Raw genomic sequence first — 16,302 nt, forward strand, 5'->3', positions numbered from 1 at the left:
TCATTTCATACGGTAAGTGCAGGAGGCACATGGTATGTTTGGCTCTCAATAGGCAATTCATGGCCAGTGTCAAAGCCAAAAACATCAAAAAATTTCTTGTGTCCAGTGAGTCATAACCAGGTTGATTTTAATTAATCACAGATGATACTACATTTGTGAGCTATGTACATATGAATGTGGGGTCTTTTTCCACAGGGATCACTGCACTGACAATTCAAATACGTACACCATATAACTAGCAAAAGAATGAATGAATAGCTTATCAAATCTTTACAAAGCATTGATGAAATAGAATAAAATAAGGACAATCCAGACAGCGGAGAAGATAGCAGTTTCACCGGATCTGAAAAAACAACAAAACATGTTGTTACTCCACAAGGATCAAACACGTGACATGATGTCCAATGTGCTACCTCTTCTGGAAATGATTTGATCTAAACATCTCCAGTACAATGATGGCAGTTGTTTTTAATAAATTAGTTATAGAAAACAGTTTGTTTCTGAATCTGTGGTATGCCATAGCGTGCCTGTGCAAGAAGAGCTTGGCAGCTGTGCCACCCTGAGGAGGCAGACTGCTCAGGCTGCACACAGAGCAGTTCATCCAGTTTTTCTGAGAGACTCATTATACTCATACTCTCAATATTTCTATGATATATTGCTTTGGAACACGAACAGCAGTTATGATTGAGAATTTACTTCATTGTAACAATTGTAAAAGCCAAATTTTCTTTCTGGATTGCGTAAAAAAAAAGTGAAGTCGAGGAACTATGTTCTCATGGTTTCAATCCAAGAGTACAAAGCCTTTCAGTTCTTTCCAATATCCTTTAAAAAAAAATACGAGGCCAACTCCTACCACAAATCAGCCTGATTTTATGTGCTAACTACAACTCCAATTCTGAAATAGCTGATACGCATTGTAAAACACAATAACAATAGAACGCAATCATTTGCAAATAAACTGTTTACTGGCAATAGTTTTAAGAAGTGTTCCTGAACCCACGTTGTAAAACCATTTATGTTGTGTGCACGTTTGACAAAGTGCTCAGCCTCAGCCCATCCTTGCTTGTGAATGAGCAGGTCTTCCCGAGGATGTTACAAGATGTCTCTTGCATAATATCAGCTGTTACCAATGAACCTGTTTACCTGTGGGGTTGTTTGAGCACAGTTTCAAGGTGGATGCACCACAGAGCAAAAACACTCATTTCAGCTAAAAACATAGTGCCTTAATGGAACTGCATTTTCAATATGACAATAAAATTTACTAAAATAAAATACATAACTTGTAAAATTAATATACTTCACCATACATATCCTTCTGTATACATATATGGCCCTGTAAATACTTCTATATTTTTATCTCATTTATCTTGAATCTTATTTTAACAATTTTACTTTATTTTATTTTATTTTATTTTTTTATTTTTTGTTGCTGGTCTTTGACAGCTACACCAAAAAAGTTTTGTTGTATAACTACAATGACAAAAAAGTCTTATCTTACCATCATCACCAGCCTGCCAATTTACCATGAATTTCTTCTTTTAGATTTTAACGGCATATTTCGTCTATCCAGTATCACCATCTATAGCACCTTCTGTAGGCTGTAATATCATCCCATCTAACAACTCTCTGACTGTCACTACATGTTTCTCGTATTAGTCAGGGGCCACTTTGCTTTAGAAAGATGTTATTTGTCCTCTAACCTCACGTTAAATCATTTCCCGTTCATGTTTACCACCACAACCTGATGGAGGAGTATCGTTCTGACATGATTATATAAAGGTTAAGACTGGCCAGCTCCACCGTAAATTACAAACTGGCTGCTGTTTCTCCTCTCTGCCTTTGATTCTGCCGCTCGAGCTAGATTTGCCTGCTGTCTCACAAACACTATTAGGGCGGCGTTGAGCTTTCAGAACTTCTCTGACTGTTTCAGTTGAACAGAGAACCGCGACAGTGAGGTTACAATGAGGTCAGAATCACACAGAGCTGGTAAATTCCAGAAAACTCACAAGAAATGAAGCCTGTCGGAGGAGCAGTTACATACTAAACAGCAAGTTCAGCCTCATTTGACTTGCTATTGTCAATAACAAAAACTGGTTATCTATTTACTTAATCAATCAGTTTACTATGGAGGAAATATATGCCAAGTGTTTTATCTGTTTGAAGGATCAGATTTAAGATTAGATAAGAAACTTGAATGAACCATAAGCACAGGAGCCCCGAAAGGCAAGGAAGTAAGTCTGTTGTTTTCGTTTTTTGTTTCATTTGTAAAAAAAAAAAAAAAAAGCTGAAATGCACCGCTCGCCCATGTAAACAGGACTAAAAGGATTCATGTTTTGACGTTTATGAAACAATTCCCACCGTATATTTGTCCCACTTCTTCTCCGGATCGTACGGCTCCCAGCGGCTAGCAGGGAAGATGTGTTTGTTCTTCTCATACCAGCTCCTCAGCACCACTTTACCTGCATGAGACTTTAGGAAAAAAAGGCTCAACTTTAACATGGACTTTGAAACGCCGACATACTCCATGTTAAACTCATTTGTTATGGCTGGGCCCCTCCCATGTGAGTGTTGTGCCGACCCAAAGGAAAGGATAATTTACTCCAGGCGTGTATTGATAGATATCAGGTCCTGGAAAAACAACGTTGTGCACCTATTTAACCTCATAATAACAACTTCAGAATCATGTTGATGGCAAACTGGCTTGTAATAGTTGGGATGGTGTCCCTGTCTTTCCCACACTGCACCCTGAACACCAGCAGTTTTTCAACTATGAAACTTGGGTGGGTGAGTACGAGCTCCAGCGAGAAATGTGTAATACTTTAAGCAACAAATCACTGAAAGTGGATCATATTTCATGGAGAAAACAAATAACGCTCTGTCATTTACAGTTTCCCAATGGATGGATAACTTCGCTTGTTGTTGAAGAAACTGCTAACTGTAGCGGCTGTTTGCTAGTTGACTCTGACCAGGCCGGACAGGAAGCTCAGAGCATCAGTGGAGTATTGGTGTTTACAAGACTAGCTAAGAAGCTCTGGGAGGAGGAGGAGGAGATTTTAAAGTCTGCAGCTGACAATGCGGTTGGGGAGAGGCACTGGAATGGAAATGGGCTCAAGAACCCTCTCTCAACATCATTACAAAGATTGAAGAACCTGAATAAGATGATGAAGATGAAGCTCAGGAGAAGAAAAGCCAGAGACTGAACAAGATTAAATCTTACACTGTTTTATAGGCACTGGTGAGAGATTCATAAAATTAAAGACTGCAAGACAGGTGCCGAGCCAGTCTTCTTTATTGGACAAGTAAGTAATATTAGCTGCCTTGCTAAGTCTTAGTTACAACAGCACTGAATTGCAATCCAAAACTGTTGGGGAATTTTTTCTTTTTTCTTAAAAACAATTATTGGATAATGTTGCTTGAACCATAGTGAAATTTGATATATGGTGCAGTACAGTTATGATTGTGTTCTCATATAAGCAAGTCACACTGAAGAGTAATAAATAGGCCATTTCTACTGGCAATGCTCCAGTGATGTACTATACAGAACCCAGAATTTCATTAAACTGCAGGTGCTGGTTCGCTTCATTATCTAATAAGCAACTGGTCTTCTACAAATGTGGACAGTAGAACTTGTTTTAGCAAGAAAATTACATTAGAAAAAATGAAATATGAAAAATCAGGTGTAGCAGCCTATGGAGGAACTAAGCCAAATTCCACCTAACAATGTTACAAAAATATTGTTGGCATTAAAAAGACAAAGACTAGAAATGTCATTATTGGTCAATATTATATTGGTGGTATGTATACATTCTATTGAGCATCTGCAGATCATTTCAGTTTATTCTAGGATTAACATTGAAATTTACAACAAACATTTCATCTCACAATCTCCTTTTGCTGTAAAGAAATCCTCACCTCATCTTTCTCCACAGTGGCGTCGTTCACCAGTCGAATATCGTCATGGACGTCAAAGCTGAAAAGAGGGCCTGAAGAAAAAAAGATTAACCGAGTGAAACATCAGGGAATCCAACTTCACATTTTTTTCCCCGGGAAAGAGTTCATGGCTTTAATTGTAATATGTAAAAATAGATCAGGTTATTTACATATCTACAGACTGAAAGCTGTGGGTGTTGACTCACCAGATTTTCCTCTGGCTTTGGTCACAATGAAGTCATAAAAACTGTGGTGCTGAATAAGACAAACAGATAAAGCGTGGAGTGAAGAAGCTGTACAGCTCCAGACAAATTAAAAGCACACCATACCAAGTGATGACAACAACCTCAATGTCTTTCAGTGTCCTAAGATCCTTTTTGATCCCTTTCCTGTCCTCATGTATTTGGAATAATGAACAGTGACTTCTCTGCATGGGCTAAGAAAAAAACTAAAAAAAACTAATCAGTCTTGGGAATGTTACAGCTTGAATATAAGGGAGAGTGTGAATGTAAAAAATAAAATCTTCTTGGCTTCTGGAGTGTGAACGAACACTTGAACGTTAAGTGAGTGAAACAGACCAAACCAAAACAAAGTGAAGCAACAGTATAGCTGTCGTCCTCGTGGTTGGATCTCATAGTGCAGCACACAGGACTTACATGTGGGATTATCAGATCCTCTTTGATGTACATGAGCTGCTCTACTCCTGCAGACCTGCAAAAAAGAGAAATGAAGGTTAACATTTCTGTCTGTTCACTTGTTCATTGCCGAGTGAGAGTGAATGTGAGAAGGGAAAGCCGTCTACATGTGGGAAATATAAATATTTCTAACTTTGGCAGCTCTGAATAGTCTGAAACACTGTGGCAGAAAGCAGTGCTTAATATTTTCATTGCAGTGATTAAAGTAGGAGGGGCTGAGATGGGAGACAATAAGTGTGTGTGTGGGGATGAGTAGGTGTGTCTTATTTCTAGCTTTCCACTGCATCTCAGGGACCAGAGAGTAAGACTGGGAGATGTGAAGATCTGAACAAGCTATGAAGTGGATACTTCAGGTGAAATTATTTTATTAAACTCACTGTTTCCAATTTTGAGAACAAGCTTTAATATTTTAAATATTGTGACAGCGGGTGATGTCTCTTCTCATGCTACTAATTCACTCTATTCTAAACTTCACGTGAAAAAATACAGCCCCATTTAAATGGGGCTAGTGCAGAGGGAGGGGACGCAAAAAAAAAAAAAAAAAAAAGTGTAATCTGACAAAAAGTTGAACCTCCAACTTTTGCCAGGAAACAACCAGGAACATCACCAAGAGAATTCCTCCAATGCCTTGCATTGTTCTAATGTTATTCTAGGTCAGTCTAAATGTATGTTAACATCATCAACATCAATAGCAACGCCAGAACATGCATAATTGAAGTTAGTTCCGCCAGTCTTGTCTGGTTTTGTCTAGCGTGGCTGGTAGATACTGCCAAAAACTGACAAGTTGTTATGATGAGTTTGACAAACAGTGAGAACTCATCCATCCATTAATAATGATACCGTCTGCCTGTTTCCAACTCTTTTTCCCTTCACCGTCTCACCTGAGCTCACTGAAGTCCTTTCTGAGGACCTCCAGAGCCCTCTGCAGAAAGTTCTGGATGGTGTTGCCCTTCTTCATCTGAAGGTGAAGGACACACATAATGAAAACATGACCAAGGGAACATGGGAGGGAACGTGTACTGTTATTTCCTCACGAATATCTCCTGCTGCTCCTCACAGAGTTATGGCCTACATACATTGAATACATTGAAACAGCGCATTACCTTGACAGTCTTACGATGTCCAGAGCCATCCCAGTAGCTGAATGTAATCTCTATCTCCTCACCTGAATGAAATGACACAAACGAACCGTTATTTTTGAACTGAGTGTAAGTGTGCCATGTGTGTTTGTACATACAGCAGTGGGGGAAAAAAAAGTGAGGAATTTTCCAGAACTGAGACATTTGTCAATAATGGGACAGAGTGTTTGCTGTTAAAGAGATGTGGGTACACCACAGAATTTAAGTAGGGATGTGTGTGGTTGCGGTTACAAGCATGTTTGTGTTGTAAAAAGGTTAATTTTCACAATGTTTACACCTTGAGTCCACACCCTTTGGGCATTTTAATACCCATAAAAAAAAAGAAAAAATGGTCACGCTGCTGTCCCCATTTCTGTTTGAAGACTCCAGGGTTGCATTTTAGTCAAGATGAGCAGAAACTGATATGTCTGGACATGATGACACATATACATAAATTCCCTTCTTGATCAGATCTTATCAGTCGTGACGTGTCCTATCCCGTTTCGCCACTCTCTTAACATGATACACTTTTCCCAGAGGAAAAAAAGACATCAGCCTTTACTACCGGTGGGAATTCAGCATGGATTACAACTGTGATTACTACCTGTCCACGTAGCATGCATGTTTTGTTACCGGGGTGATGAGGGAAGACTGTGACACCAGCTGAATAGCTGAGTCTGCTGTAAACCAAATACAATTCCAAGGCAGTTTAAAACTACAAACAGGAGTATGTGAAATGCGAAATTAGAGGACGTGTTGGGATTTTGTGAGTGACTCAGTTTGATGATGTCTTAATGTCTGTATTTTGAAAGACACAGGAACATTGGAAATACAGTGATGAAAAGAAAGAAAAAAGCACAATGTTTGAATATAGGAGCATTATCCAGGAAGATTCTGTGACGAATTCCTGCATCAACAAATTTTGCTCTGTTTTCAGGAAAAATTATTTGCAGCAGAATTTAATAAAAGCAAGTAAGGATAGGTACGTAAAGAGAAGTAAAAATGGTGCAAAGTCTTTTCTGCACCTAAGCAATGCACTACAGAGTAGACAATCTGTATCTTGTCTCCACTAGCATGCACTTGTCCAGCGCAAGTCAGGGGTGATGTAACACACACTTTCGGCCATGTTAGCACTGACGAGATCAGAGCCGAAACGGTACTGAAACACTCATTTGGATAGTCATCGGTTTGTTTCATGTACTAGTGTGTCTGTATCCTGTGTGTATGTGGGTAATTTGGACACTCACTCTTTATCTTCTCTTGTTTGAGCTCCCATTCCTGCCTGAGCTCCTCTCTGAGTCGATTCTCTTCCTCCTAAACACAAGACAGAACCGACACAGAGAGATATTTTGCATTAGCATAACATTAGAGACTGGAGTCAATGGAAATTAGTGTCAAAATATAATAATGATAACTTCCCCTCTGTGTTTGAACAGTCTTATTTACTCCTGTGCCACCAGCCACAAGTGTTGAATAAGGATTTATTAATATAATTCCTGTATTATGTGAGCAACACTTATTCTGGATTCCTAATTATTGCTTGGTTTGTATGTTTCTCCTGCAGCTTGCCAAGTAAAAAGCTGCAAATCATTCCAGGTTTTTGTCAATGTGATGACACACACTTACTTACTCCTTGAGGCTACCTGCAAAATACAAACATTTAAAATACTCCCAAACTAATAATAACATTGTGTCATGGCACAGTAAAGACATCAGAACTTCACCTCTCTCTCTCGATCAGGAAGGAAGCTTGTGTCCACGTCTGGATTTTTACCCAGTTTCTTCTTCTTCACTGGAGCGCCTATATAGCAAAGTCAAACATGTATCAGAGAAACTTTCCACTTAAAATGCAATATCTTGTTTGTTTAATTCGTACAGTCCGGTGCCAATGATGACAAGACCCCAGGTGCTGCTAGTTTAATTTTTGTTACCTTCAGACAGATCCATGCTAGCTGATTCTGTTTGTTTCCAGGCTTTGTGTTATGCTAAGCTAACTGACTCCTGGTAGTAGCTTCATATTTAGTTTACAGACATGAGAAACATTAGCCAAAACATCAAAATTTTCCATTAAGTAGTGCCGTAAAATACGTGCTAAATATATATACTGTCAATATCATTTCTTTTGAATGTGTTTTAAAATAAGAAATTGTTAAACCTGACTTAAACTTTTCTGGATATAATAACTGTATTGTTGATGTAGTAACAACACCACAAACAAGGACATGAATTTTACATGTAATATTAATTCGCATTGGAAGCTGCAGCTTGGACAAATCAAGACCAGACTGATTTTAGAGATAATTATCTTACAAAGCCACAAAGACAAAAACAAAACAGATGAAATGAGAAAGGAGGGAGGAGGTGCAGTGTACAGCTGAAACTAACTCTCAGCTCTGTGTTTACTTTGTGCTTTAACATTCTGCACATCTGTACTCACAATCCTGCTCTTCCTCTTCAGTTTCATTTTCCTCCTCCTCATCTCCTTCTTCTTCAGGATTAAACGACAAACTGGCTATTTTCCTCTTCTGCTCCTCCTTTCTCTTCTTTTCTTTCTGCTTCTCTAACTTTCTGTAAACAGAAAAATGTATTCAAGAAGGGATTTTTTTTAATTATTAATGACCAGAAAAACAGGTCTTTGTGCCTATGTCTGGCCTGGTGTGTCAAGTCAGGTTAGACGCCACCCAGGGCTTTGAGTCACTCTCAGAAGTTTCTCTGAGGAAAACCGACAGTGCAGCCAAGGACAGCTTACACTGTGGAGAACTGCCAATTACAAACCAGGAATTGATCACACTGTGACATTACATTTGAAGTATGAGGGAACTTGGAAAGGTGGATGAAAAGAAACACTTGGAAGACAAGCAGTTTTCTTCTAATTTACGTAATGGGCTCTTGACACGACAATCACAACTATCTACAAATGAGTCTACAAAGAAAGTTGCTTCACTTTCACACTGTAGAAAAAGCTGCACAAAAAACTGTACTGTTTTTATTCCCTCTCATTGCTTCAATGTGAGGTGTACTGAACTGTTTTTAGGGAATAAACATATGAAACTGGAATTTTTAACAACCTTTGCACAGTTCTGTATAGGCTATATGATTTATACATATATACGGCAAAAGGCCCTGGAACATTTCAGCCACATGTGATTGTTAAACATCTCATTCCAAAGCCATGAACATTAAGGGCACAATGCAGGAGTTTCTGGGCAATAGGGCTGTAAAATAAAAACATGATACTTATGGGCATTTCTGCAATGATATTCTTAATATGTGGTTTGAAACTCACAGCAGGGTCTTCTCACTTCTTATTAACTCTCGCACTTGTTACATATTACTGAGCCTTGTTGCACATCTGATCTTTTGTAATCAATCCATTCAAAATTGCTCCCATTCTGACACGAGAACATTACTGAAGTCCAACACCGATGTTGACTGGGAACGTCTGGCTAAAGGTACTGGATGGGGTTGAGGTCAGGCCTAAGTGAAGACGAGTGCTTGCTCAAGGGGGAATGTTGGGCTCTCTCTATTTCACAATTTAATTAAAGAGTTTGGTCTAGACCTGCTCTAATTGGAAAGTGTCATGAGATAACTTTTGTTGTGAATTGGCGCTATATAAATAAACTGAATTGCATTGAATTGATTCAAATTCAAAGACACAAAACTGAAAAAAATGTGTATATACATGTATCTTTAAGGAGCTGACTTTGTGTATATTGAAACAAAAAAGGATCAAACACAAACTCACACAAACTGTTGCCACAAAGCTGGAACACATTATTTCTAAAGCTTTTCGGTTAATTAAGGCTTCAAATGAATTTTTGTGGTCTTAGTTGGGATGTGGTTTTCAGCTTAAACGCAGCGATTTTTCCTTTGTGGAACGTTTCATTTAAATAGATTTCTTTTTTAGGCTTAAAGGTTCACTTTTTTGCGAAGTAACACTTCACAAAAAAGTAAAAAAAATAGAGAAAAATCAAATAAATAAATAAAAATTATTTTCCCATAACTATCTGGTGACCCATCCAGCAATATTTTACGACCCTCGTGGAGTCCCGGCAGTAGCTACCATGCACTATTGTATGCTGTGGCATCATTTTAACCAAATAAGGCATTGCTAAGAAAATGTTGGTCCGTCCATTCATTTTGAGGGTGAGAGGGGGATTTGGGCGTGGTGGTGCAAGCTTAGCAGTTCCTGAAAAAAAAAGATGAGGTGAAAAGTGGAAACAGACTAAACTTTAGAAGAAACACAACCAGATGTCAGGCAAAAGTGACCAATTACATAACCAGGTGATCAGGCCAGCTGGTGAACAGCATTGTTGTTCAAGCTGTGAACAACTTCCTCTGATTTTCTATTATGTTGTTTGGTCCCTCAAACAACATCAAGCTGCCAATACACAAGCAGGGAGAAGAAATACTCTGCAAACTTGTTGCAGATGGAAAAAGCCTGTCTGGAAGAGCTGTTGCTCCCAAACGGAGAGCTGAAAACAGAGCACTAATCTGGTGAAGTTAATGGAACAAATGATGATACTCAGGTGTGTCCTCCAAAACCACAACCCTACACTAAATGTCACAATTCCTGATTTGGCTTGAATGAGGCCTAAAATGTCCCTTAAAAGGCCCTGAGTTCATCCAAGAAAAACAGCCCCTCCAGACCACAAGTAAGTGCACAGCTTCATCCATAAAGAGATAATCTGACTTGAGTTATTTTGGGGGGGGGGGTTTGGTGACATCTTTTTGTCTGATGTAGATGGAATTATTGGGAGCAACACTGAATACTGTCTCTCTGCTCGCAAAAATGGAAAATACACAAATTCATTTACAACAGAGGATTTTCTCCTTGAAGGGTGTTTCAAATAAACCAAAACCAAACCAAACAGCGGAGAAACTGGCCGCTGCACAATCACAAGCTCTGTATGATCAATCAAATCTACAGAGTGAGTGAGTCGGAGGGGCAGTGGTAACTCACAGCTGGAGTTCCTTGGACTGTTCCTTTTTGGCCAGCTGTTTCTCTCTCTCCTTCACCAGAGCCTCCTGCTTGGCCTTCATATCATTCAGTGTCACCAAACCTGATCAACACAGAAAAACACACAAGAGTCATGTGTATTTTTTTCTATCAACTCAACATCCTGGTGCAAAATTATGTTTCTATATTTATAATACTTTTACTTATGTATCATAACAACACTTTCCATAATAATAATAATAATGTTTTTCTTTTTTTTTTACATGAATACTTACCAACTGTGCTGGACTTCAGCTCTGCTTCTACAGCATCATAGTGAGCTGAGAATTTCTTATCGATGTTGGACTTGACCATGTTGTCCTGTTAGAAAACAGACACAGTTGAGACCACACATGCAGCTGTGGCACTTTAGCTTACCATTTATTAAGGCATTTTGAGTGTCAGAGTGCTTAAAACACTGTACCATAAAATTATGGCTAAAGGCTTTATCTCATAAACACGTTTACGTTATGTTAGCGGTCCCTGCTGGTCACTGTCTCTCAGGCTCTACATGTTATAACGAGTGACATTAATTATTTTTCTTCTGACAAAAGACAGAACGTAAAGCGAAATAAGCTTGTAATATTACCTGAGAGCACCAGATAAACACTTTTAAATCAAAGCAAAAAGTTACAGACCTCTGCAATTTTCTGCTTTAGTTGCTCAAGCTGTTCTCTTTCCCTTTCTCGTTTTTTCATCAGCTGCATGGCTCTCCCAGCCTCACTGGCAGCTCCTTTGTACTGCGCCATGTTGCTTTCTTTGTTTTCGACGCTTGCTTATCCGAAATAAAACACAAATAACAAAAAAAAAAGAAGTTCAGCTCGACAAGAAAAGATTTGACAGAGCTGTGAAGGTACACCTCTCAGCACACCACAACAAGAAAAATGGCGACAACGAACTGCATGCTGGGTAGTTAGCTGAACCCGGTGATGCCTTCACGTACTCCAAGAAACCTCGGAATTACGATGTGCACAGCTGCCGCGCAAAGATACATTGTATTGAGATAGTAGCACATTCTTGTAAAAGAGATGTTGGAAATATATAAAATCAAACGTATGAACTGTTCATGATAAATGACACTGACTGTGGGCCAAAACTGTACATTTTAAAATTTTCTCTTTTCCTACTAGTTACGGTTCAGTTGATTTTACTCTAGACTCAGCTGTTGGCATAAATGTCTGCAATAAACCATTCACATTGTGTGTTTGGTGAACAAAACAAAAATGCAGGAACTTATTAAACATTTATTTTATTAAAAGCTTGATACAGTTTTGTTAGAATTAAATATGAAGTCATTGAATAATGAATTGCAATAATAATAATGACACATATTAAAGAGCATATCAGGCTGCAGATCCATGCAAAAAATAAAAAAATGCTAATTTAAACAAAATTCTCATTCTTTCTCTATCTCACTCACTCTGTCTATCTGTCTTACATTCATACAGCCTCTTTGTCTTCTCTCTGTGGTTTCCAGTCCTTGTTGGACAGTGAAATGGCGATTTGACTGCAGCAGAGAGCGAGAGATGTACAAAAGGGAGTGATGAAAACATTCACAGCACACATCCACAGGGACCGCAGGCATGGAAGGAAGGTGTTGCTCAGCTGTATGCAAGGCACCACAAACCTGGAATGAAAGAGAAGGAGCACGAGAGTTATCTAAATGACCGTATCTGAAAAGTCTTTCTGTTTGTCAGCACAGACAGGAGAGAAGATCTTCCCACCCAAGGTCAGGTAAGGAGTATTTTCTGAAGTTTGTGTGTGTGTGTGTGTGTGTGTGTCTTTGTAACTCTGATGCAGACATGTTGAATAAAAGCCTCTTGAAAGATTATTTTCCACTTTCATGCATGCTTTGAACTGTCTAGCCTCTGCACCATGACTGGCTATGCTTAGTAGAAAAACCTAAAATAGGCAAAACCAGCTATAGTTTCACTCTTGTTTATTTGTTGGTTGGAGCATAGGTTGAAGTAAATAACCAAATTTCCCAAAATGTGTGTTCCATTTGCCAACAAATGACCAAATCTTGATGGAAACTGATGCTTCAAGAACTCCTGCCACAGCAGGTGGTTCAGTCACATACTAGCTAAGACATTACTTAGGATTGGGGTTAATTAGGGTTGGGCCAGATGTGTACAACATGCTTAAGACTTTACATCTGATAAGAGCAACATCAGACCTCAAAGTCTGAGCCCAAGTAGCAATGAGTAGAAGGAACTCTTTGTTCAAGTCACTGCAAGTATGATATCATTGTATTAAAATGTATCATCTTCTTAACTCCTTAAAATCAGTGTTATCCTCTGTGGACGTTTTGGGTTGTTGACCAATCTGGAGTTTCTGGGCCACCAATCCAAAGTATCAGTTTTTGACATTTGACAATTCTTGCTGTCCTTCTCACAAATTTACAATTGTCAGTAAATTATTTGGCAATTAATATGACCAATCAAGGACTGAAATCATTTTTCAAGGGACAAGGTCAACTTTTCTGGTTCCACTGTCTCAGATGAAAGATAAAGATTTCATTATTTATTTCAGCTTTTAAACTGTTTGGGTTTTGAGCTGTTGTTCAAACAAAACAAGGGCTGCAAAGATGTACACACTGTACTGGAAATACAGTGTGTATTCCTTTTTTTTTTTTTTTTTTTTTTTACCATTTTGTGACTTTTATCTAACCAAAGTATTGGGTATATTAATTAACAACTTAAACATCATCAATTCCAGCTGTAATCCTAACCTACAGACATATGTAACTGCAAGAAATGATTGCTTAACATTATGAATCTCAAGCCAATAATTAAGAATTTCCTTCCTTTCTCTCATAGTGGGGAAATTTGCATTGTCACAGCAACACAAGGGCAGAAATAAGGTGCAAGGAGTCAAATAAAAACTGTTGACGTATGAGTGAGTATGCTTTCAGACGTGGATGTGTATGCCTACATGTGGGAGCATTTTTATTGCACCAGCATACCAGACATGCAGACAGGCGAGAATGGCCAGGAAAATACCACAAAGGAGAGCGAAGGGCACAGCAAACAGCAAGGAGAGGCAGCGGTACGTCCAAATACGAGCCCTCTCGAAGCCAGCAATGCTGTAAAGCCACACTTGGTCTATGCTACGAGGTGTTGTGGGCTCTGCCAGCACATCACTAACCTCCACCTACAGATAAGAAACAACAGCGTGGGTGGCACAAATCAAGTCGAGCCAGTTTATTCATAGAACATATTAAATAAAAGAGTGTTAACTGAAGTGCTTTGTGGTGTTGAGTGAAACAGAGATTACTGACTGACACCTGCGCTAGGAACAATCACAATATAGACACAAAGAGATGAAAGAGTAATTATATAATAGTAATTACCTAAAGACCAGACTTAAAGATTACACCCAGATTGCTGGCACGCGAACAGACTTTAGCAGACAGAGGCCAAAAAAATTGGCCACACTAATACAGAAATATGTGAGACTAATGATAAAACCCATCCAGGACTTGACATCTTCTAGACAACTTAGAAACAACTGAAGATCATGTGCTTTGGTTTTGAGGGAAAGTACAGCTGCATGTCATGAACATTGCAGTGACAGATGTTGTATTTTATAAAAACAGACTCCCATGGAAGTATATATAAGCAAAACAAAACAGGTCTAATATGGTGCCCCACAAGAGACAGCAGCAGAAGAGAATGACAACTATTATAATGTATATCGTTATTCATTCAGTCATAACTGAAACAGATCTATATCACAAATAAGAATTAAGCCACTCTACGGTGCTAGACTGAAAGCCTATTACATGTCTGAGACACAGCAGAGAGGACCAACAAAATTAAAATGTCATTATTTCCAGAATCTATAAACACAGTGTTAACAGTGATAAAGGAAGTGCTCAAGGCCTTTACGTAGTAAAAGTACCAAAACAGGCATGTAATAAAAACCTCAGCTGCAGGTAAAAGTCTGGCATTTTACAAGGAAATTGACCACAGACATTCAAGTGCTAACACTACCACTACCTTGCAGACATGGTACATTCATAGAGAGAGGAGAACTGAAAGAGAACCTTTAGGTGCTGGTTGATACCATAAGGGTCCCTGCTCACAGGACAGGTGGGTGTGGGTGCAGCAGAGGCTTTGGGAGGGGTTGGAGCTTTGGGCGCTGGAGTTGAGGCATTGGATGCAAACTCTGGCGGAGGAGGAGGAGTGTTTATCTGTTCTTCTCCTCCATCGTCCTCATCAGTGTCGTCATTGATCTTACACTCCACCAGACAGTCATCGCTCACCATCATCATCCTCACAGAGGAAAGAAGAACATGCTTGCTTTTACTTGTGTGAGGACAGATGAACGTGCAGACAATTTGACATACGGGGATAATCGCATTCGCCCTCTTCTGATCTTGTCTGACATTAACATGACACGGTTATGCTTAACCCATTCACACAGACACACACATACACCCCTGCAGCAGATTGCAGGCATGTAGAGTGTAACAGCGAGCTGAGCACTAGCACCTGTTCTTTAGCCCCCCAAAAGGAAGCCATACCAAAATCTGTAAATAGCAGCTGGTAATTATAAAGTGGCATTTTTAAAATTAAACGCATGAAGGATAATCCTTCTCTATCAGTGTTCTTAGCAAAGCAGTGTCATATTTACCTTCAGATATGATTAAAAGTATTTGATTTTTAATCATTATGCATTTATCAGATCTGATATATCACACACATAAAACAGGTGTCACAAGGTGCCAAATTGAAGTTACTTGTTTCCTTGTTGAGAGCTCATTGTAGCAGATCCACAACAGGGACAGCAACAGCAGAAATGATGAATCATGTGTGACTTACCTTATTTTAATCCTATAACAGTGACCTCTTGCAGAGAAAAGGGGCAGGGGAGCCCTGCACAGAGTGTTAATCTGAAGTGTGACCAAGATCAGGTCAACTTCTTGATCACAATGTCCCTCAGAGCTGATTTGTCATTTCAGAACTCATGCAGACACCTACAGTGTTTGACTTAGAGCAGCAGAAGTGCTAATGTGGTACAGTGCCACTTATTCCTTGTGTGTTTGTGTGTATCTGTGTGTGGGAAGGGGTTATTTTAGGAGGAGGAGTGGATGGGTCTAAATGATCATGTTACAGCACTTGGGTGCCATCGAAACACAGAAACTCAAACAATGAAACACAGACCAATAATACAGTGAACAAGTGTTAATTCATTCCAAGATTCTGAGTGAATACTTGCATTGTACGCAATGATGAGTTAGAATACGGCAGCAGCAGAGCAAAACATTTTTATGTGGGACTGCAAGAGGTTTTGGCAGGGGGGGCATGTCAAGGCAGCAAGTAGGGGTAATCACTTAATAATGTACACTGTAGAAAATAGCCACTGATAAATATATGTTATTTTGATGTGAATGGTATGTTACAATACTGGACTTTGAACAGAGAACAAATGTACCACAAGGTCCTGCTGGGTCTGTGGCAGGCACTAGGTTATTTATCTCTCCAGAGCTTCCGTCCCTGTCTCATCTTTCTCACGTTAGTCTATGAGTTTTATATATATATATATGTGTGTATCT

The 16,302-nt window shown here is 39.1% G+C and overlaps 2 protein-coding genes across 2 annotated transcripts; both read right to left on the bottom strand.

Moving 5' to 3' along the window:
• Positions 1–106: 106 nt before the first annotated feature.
• Positions 107–11,640, bottom strand: fam50a (family with sequence similarity 50 member A). Its single transcript, XM_046396690.1, has 13 exons — positions 11,381–11,640; positions 10,979–11,063; positions 10,707–10,806; positions 8,181–8,311; positions 7,468–7,544; positions 6,991–7,057; positions 5,729–5,790; positions 5,507–5,583; positions 4,587–4,641; positions 4,137–4,185; positions 3,913–3,983; positions 2,359–2,469; positions 107–343 (listed from the first exon to the last, which is right to left on the bottom strand). The coding sequence occupies exons 1-13, from the start codon at positions 11,489–11,491 to the stop codon at positions 335–337; spliced, it is 1,005 nt and encodes a 334-aa protein (XP_046252646.1). The 5' UTR covers positions 11,492–11,640; the 3' UTR covers positions 107–334.
• Positions 11,641–11,773: 133 nt separating this feature from the next.
• Positions 11,774–15,741, bottom strand: zgc:158296 (uncharacterized protein LOC791212 homolog). Its single transcript, XM_046396691.1, has 4 exons — positions 15,569–15,741; positions 14,791–15,019; positions 13,708–13,895; positions 11,774–12,369 (listed from the first exon to the last, which is right to left on the bottom strand). The coding sequence occupies exons 2-4, from the start codon at positions 15,016–15,018 to the stop codon at positions 12,183–12,185; spliced, it is 603 nt and encodes a 200-aa protein (XP_046252647.1). The 5' UTR covers position 15,019; positions 15,569–15,741; the 3' UTR covers positions 11,774–12,182.
• Positions 15,742–16,302: the final 561 nt, after the last annotated feature.

The sequence above is a fragment of the Scatophagus argus genome, chromosome 8 (genome assembly GCF_020382885.2).
Source record: "Scatophagus argus isolate fScaArg1 chromosome 8, fScaArg1.pri, whole genome shotgun sequence".
In the NCBI taxonomy this organism is placed as follows: Eukaryota; Metazoa; Chordata; class Actinopteri; family Scatophagidae; genus Scatophagus; species Scatophagus argus.

Excerpts from the sequence above, each read along its gene's own strand:
- fam50a (XM_046396690.1), bottom strand. The coding sequence starts at position 11,491 with ATGGCGCAGTACAAAGGAGCTGCCAGTGAGGCTGGGAGAGCCATGCAG. Across the intron at positions 7,058-7,467 it reads TTCCTGATCGAGAGAGAGAG|GAGGAAGAGAATCGACTCAG; the intron begins GTGAAGTTCTGA and ends TCTTGTGTTTAG. Across the intron at positions 2,470-3,912 it reads CCACTGTGGAGAAAGATGAG|TCTCATGCAGGTAAAGTGGT; the intron begins GTGAGGATTTCT and ends TTTTTCCTAAAG.
- zgc:158296 (XM_046396691.1), bottom strand. The coding sequence starts at position 15,018 with ATGATGATGGTGAGCGATGACTGTCTGGTGGAGTGTAAGATCAATGAC. Across the intron at positions 13,896-14,790 it reads GTATCAACCAGCACCTAAAG|GTGGAGGTTAGTGATGTGCT; the intron begins GTTCTCTTTCAG and ends TCTTATCTGTAG. Across the intron at positions 12,370-13,707 it reads CTCGCCTGTCTGCATGTCTG|GTTTGTGGTGCCTTGCATAC; the intron begins GTATGCTGGTGC and ends CTTTCATTCCAG.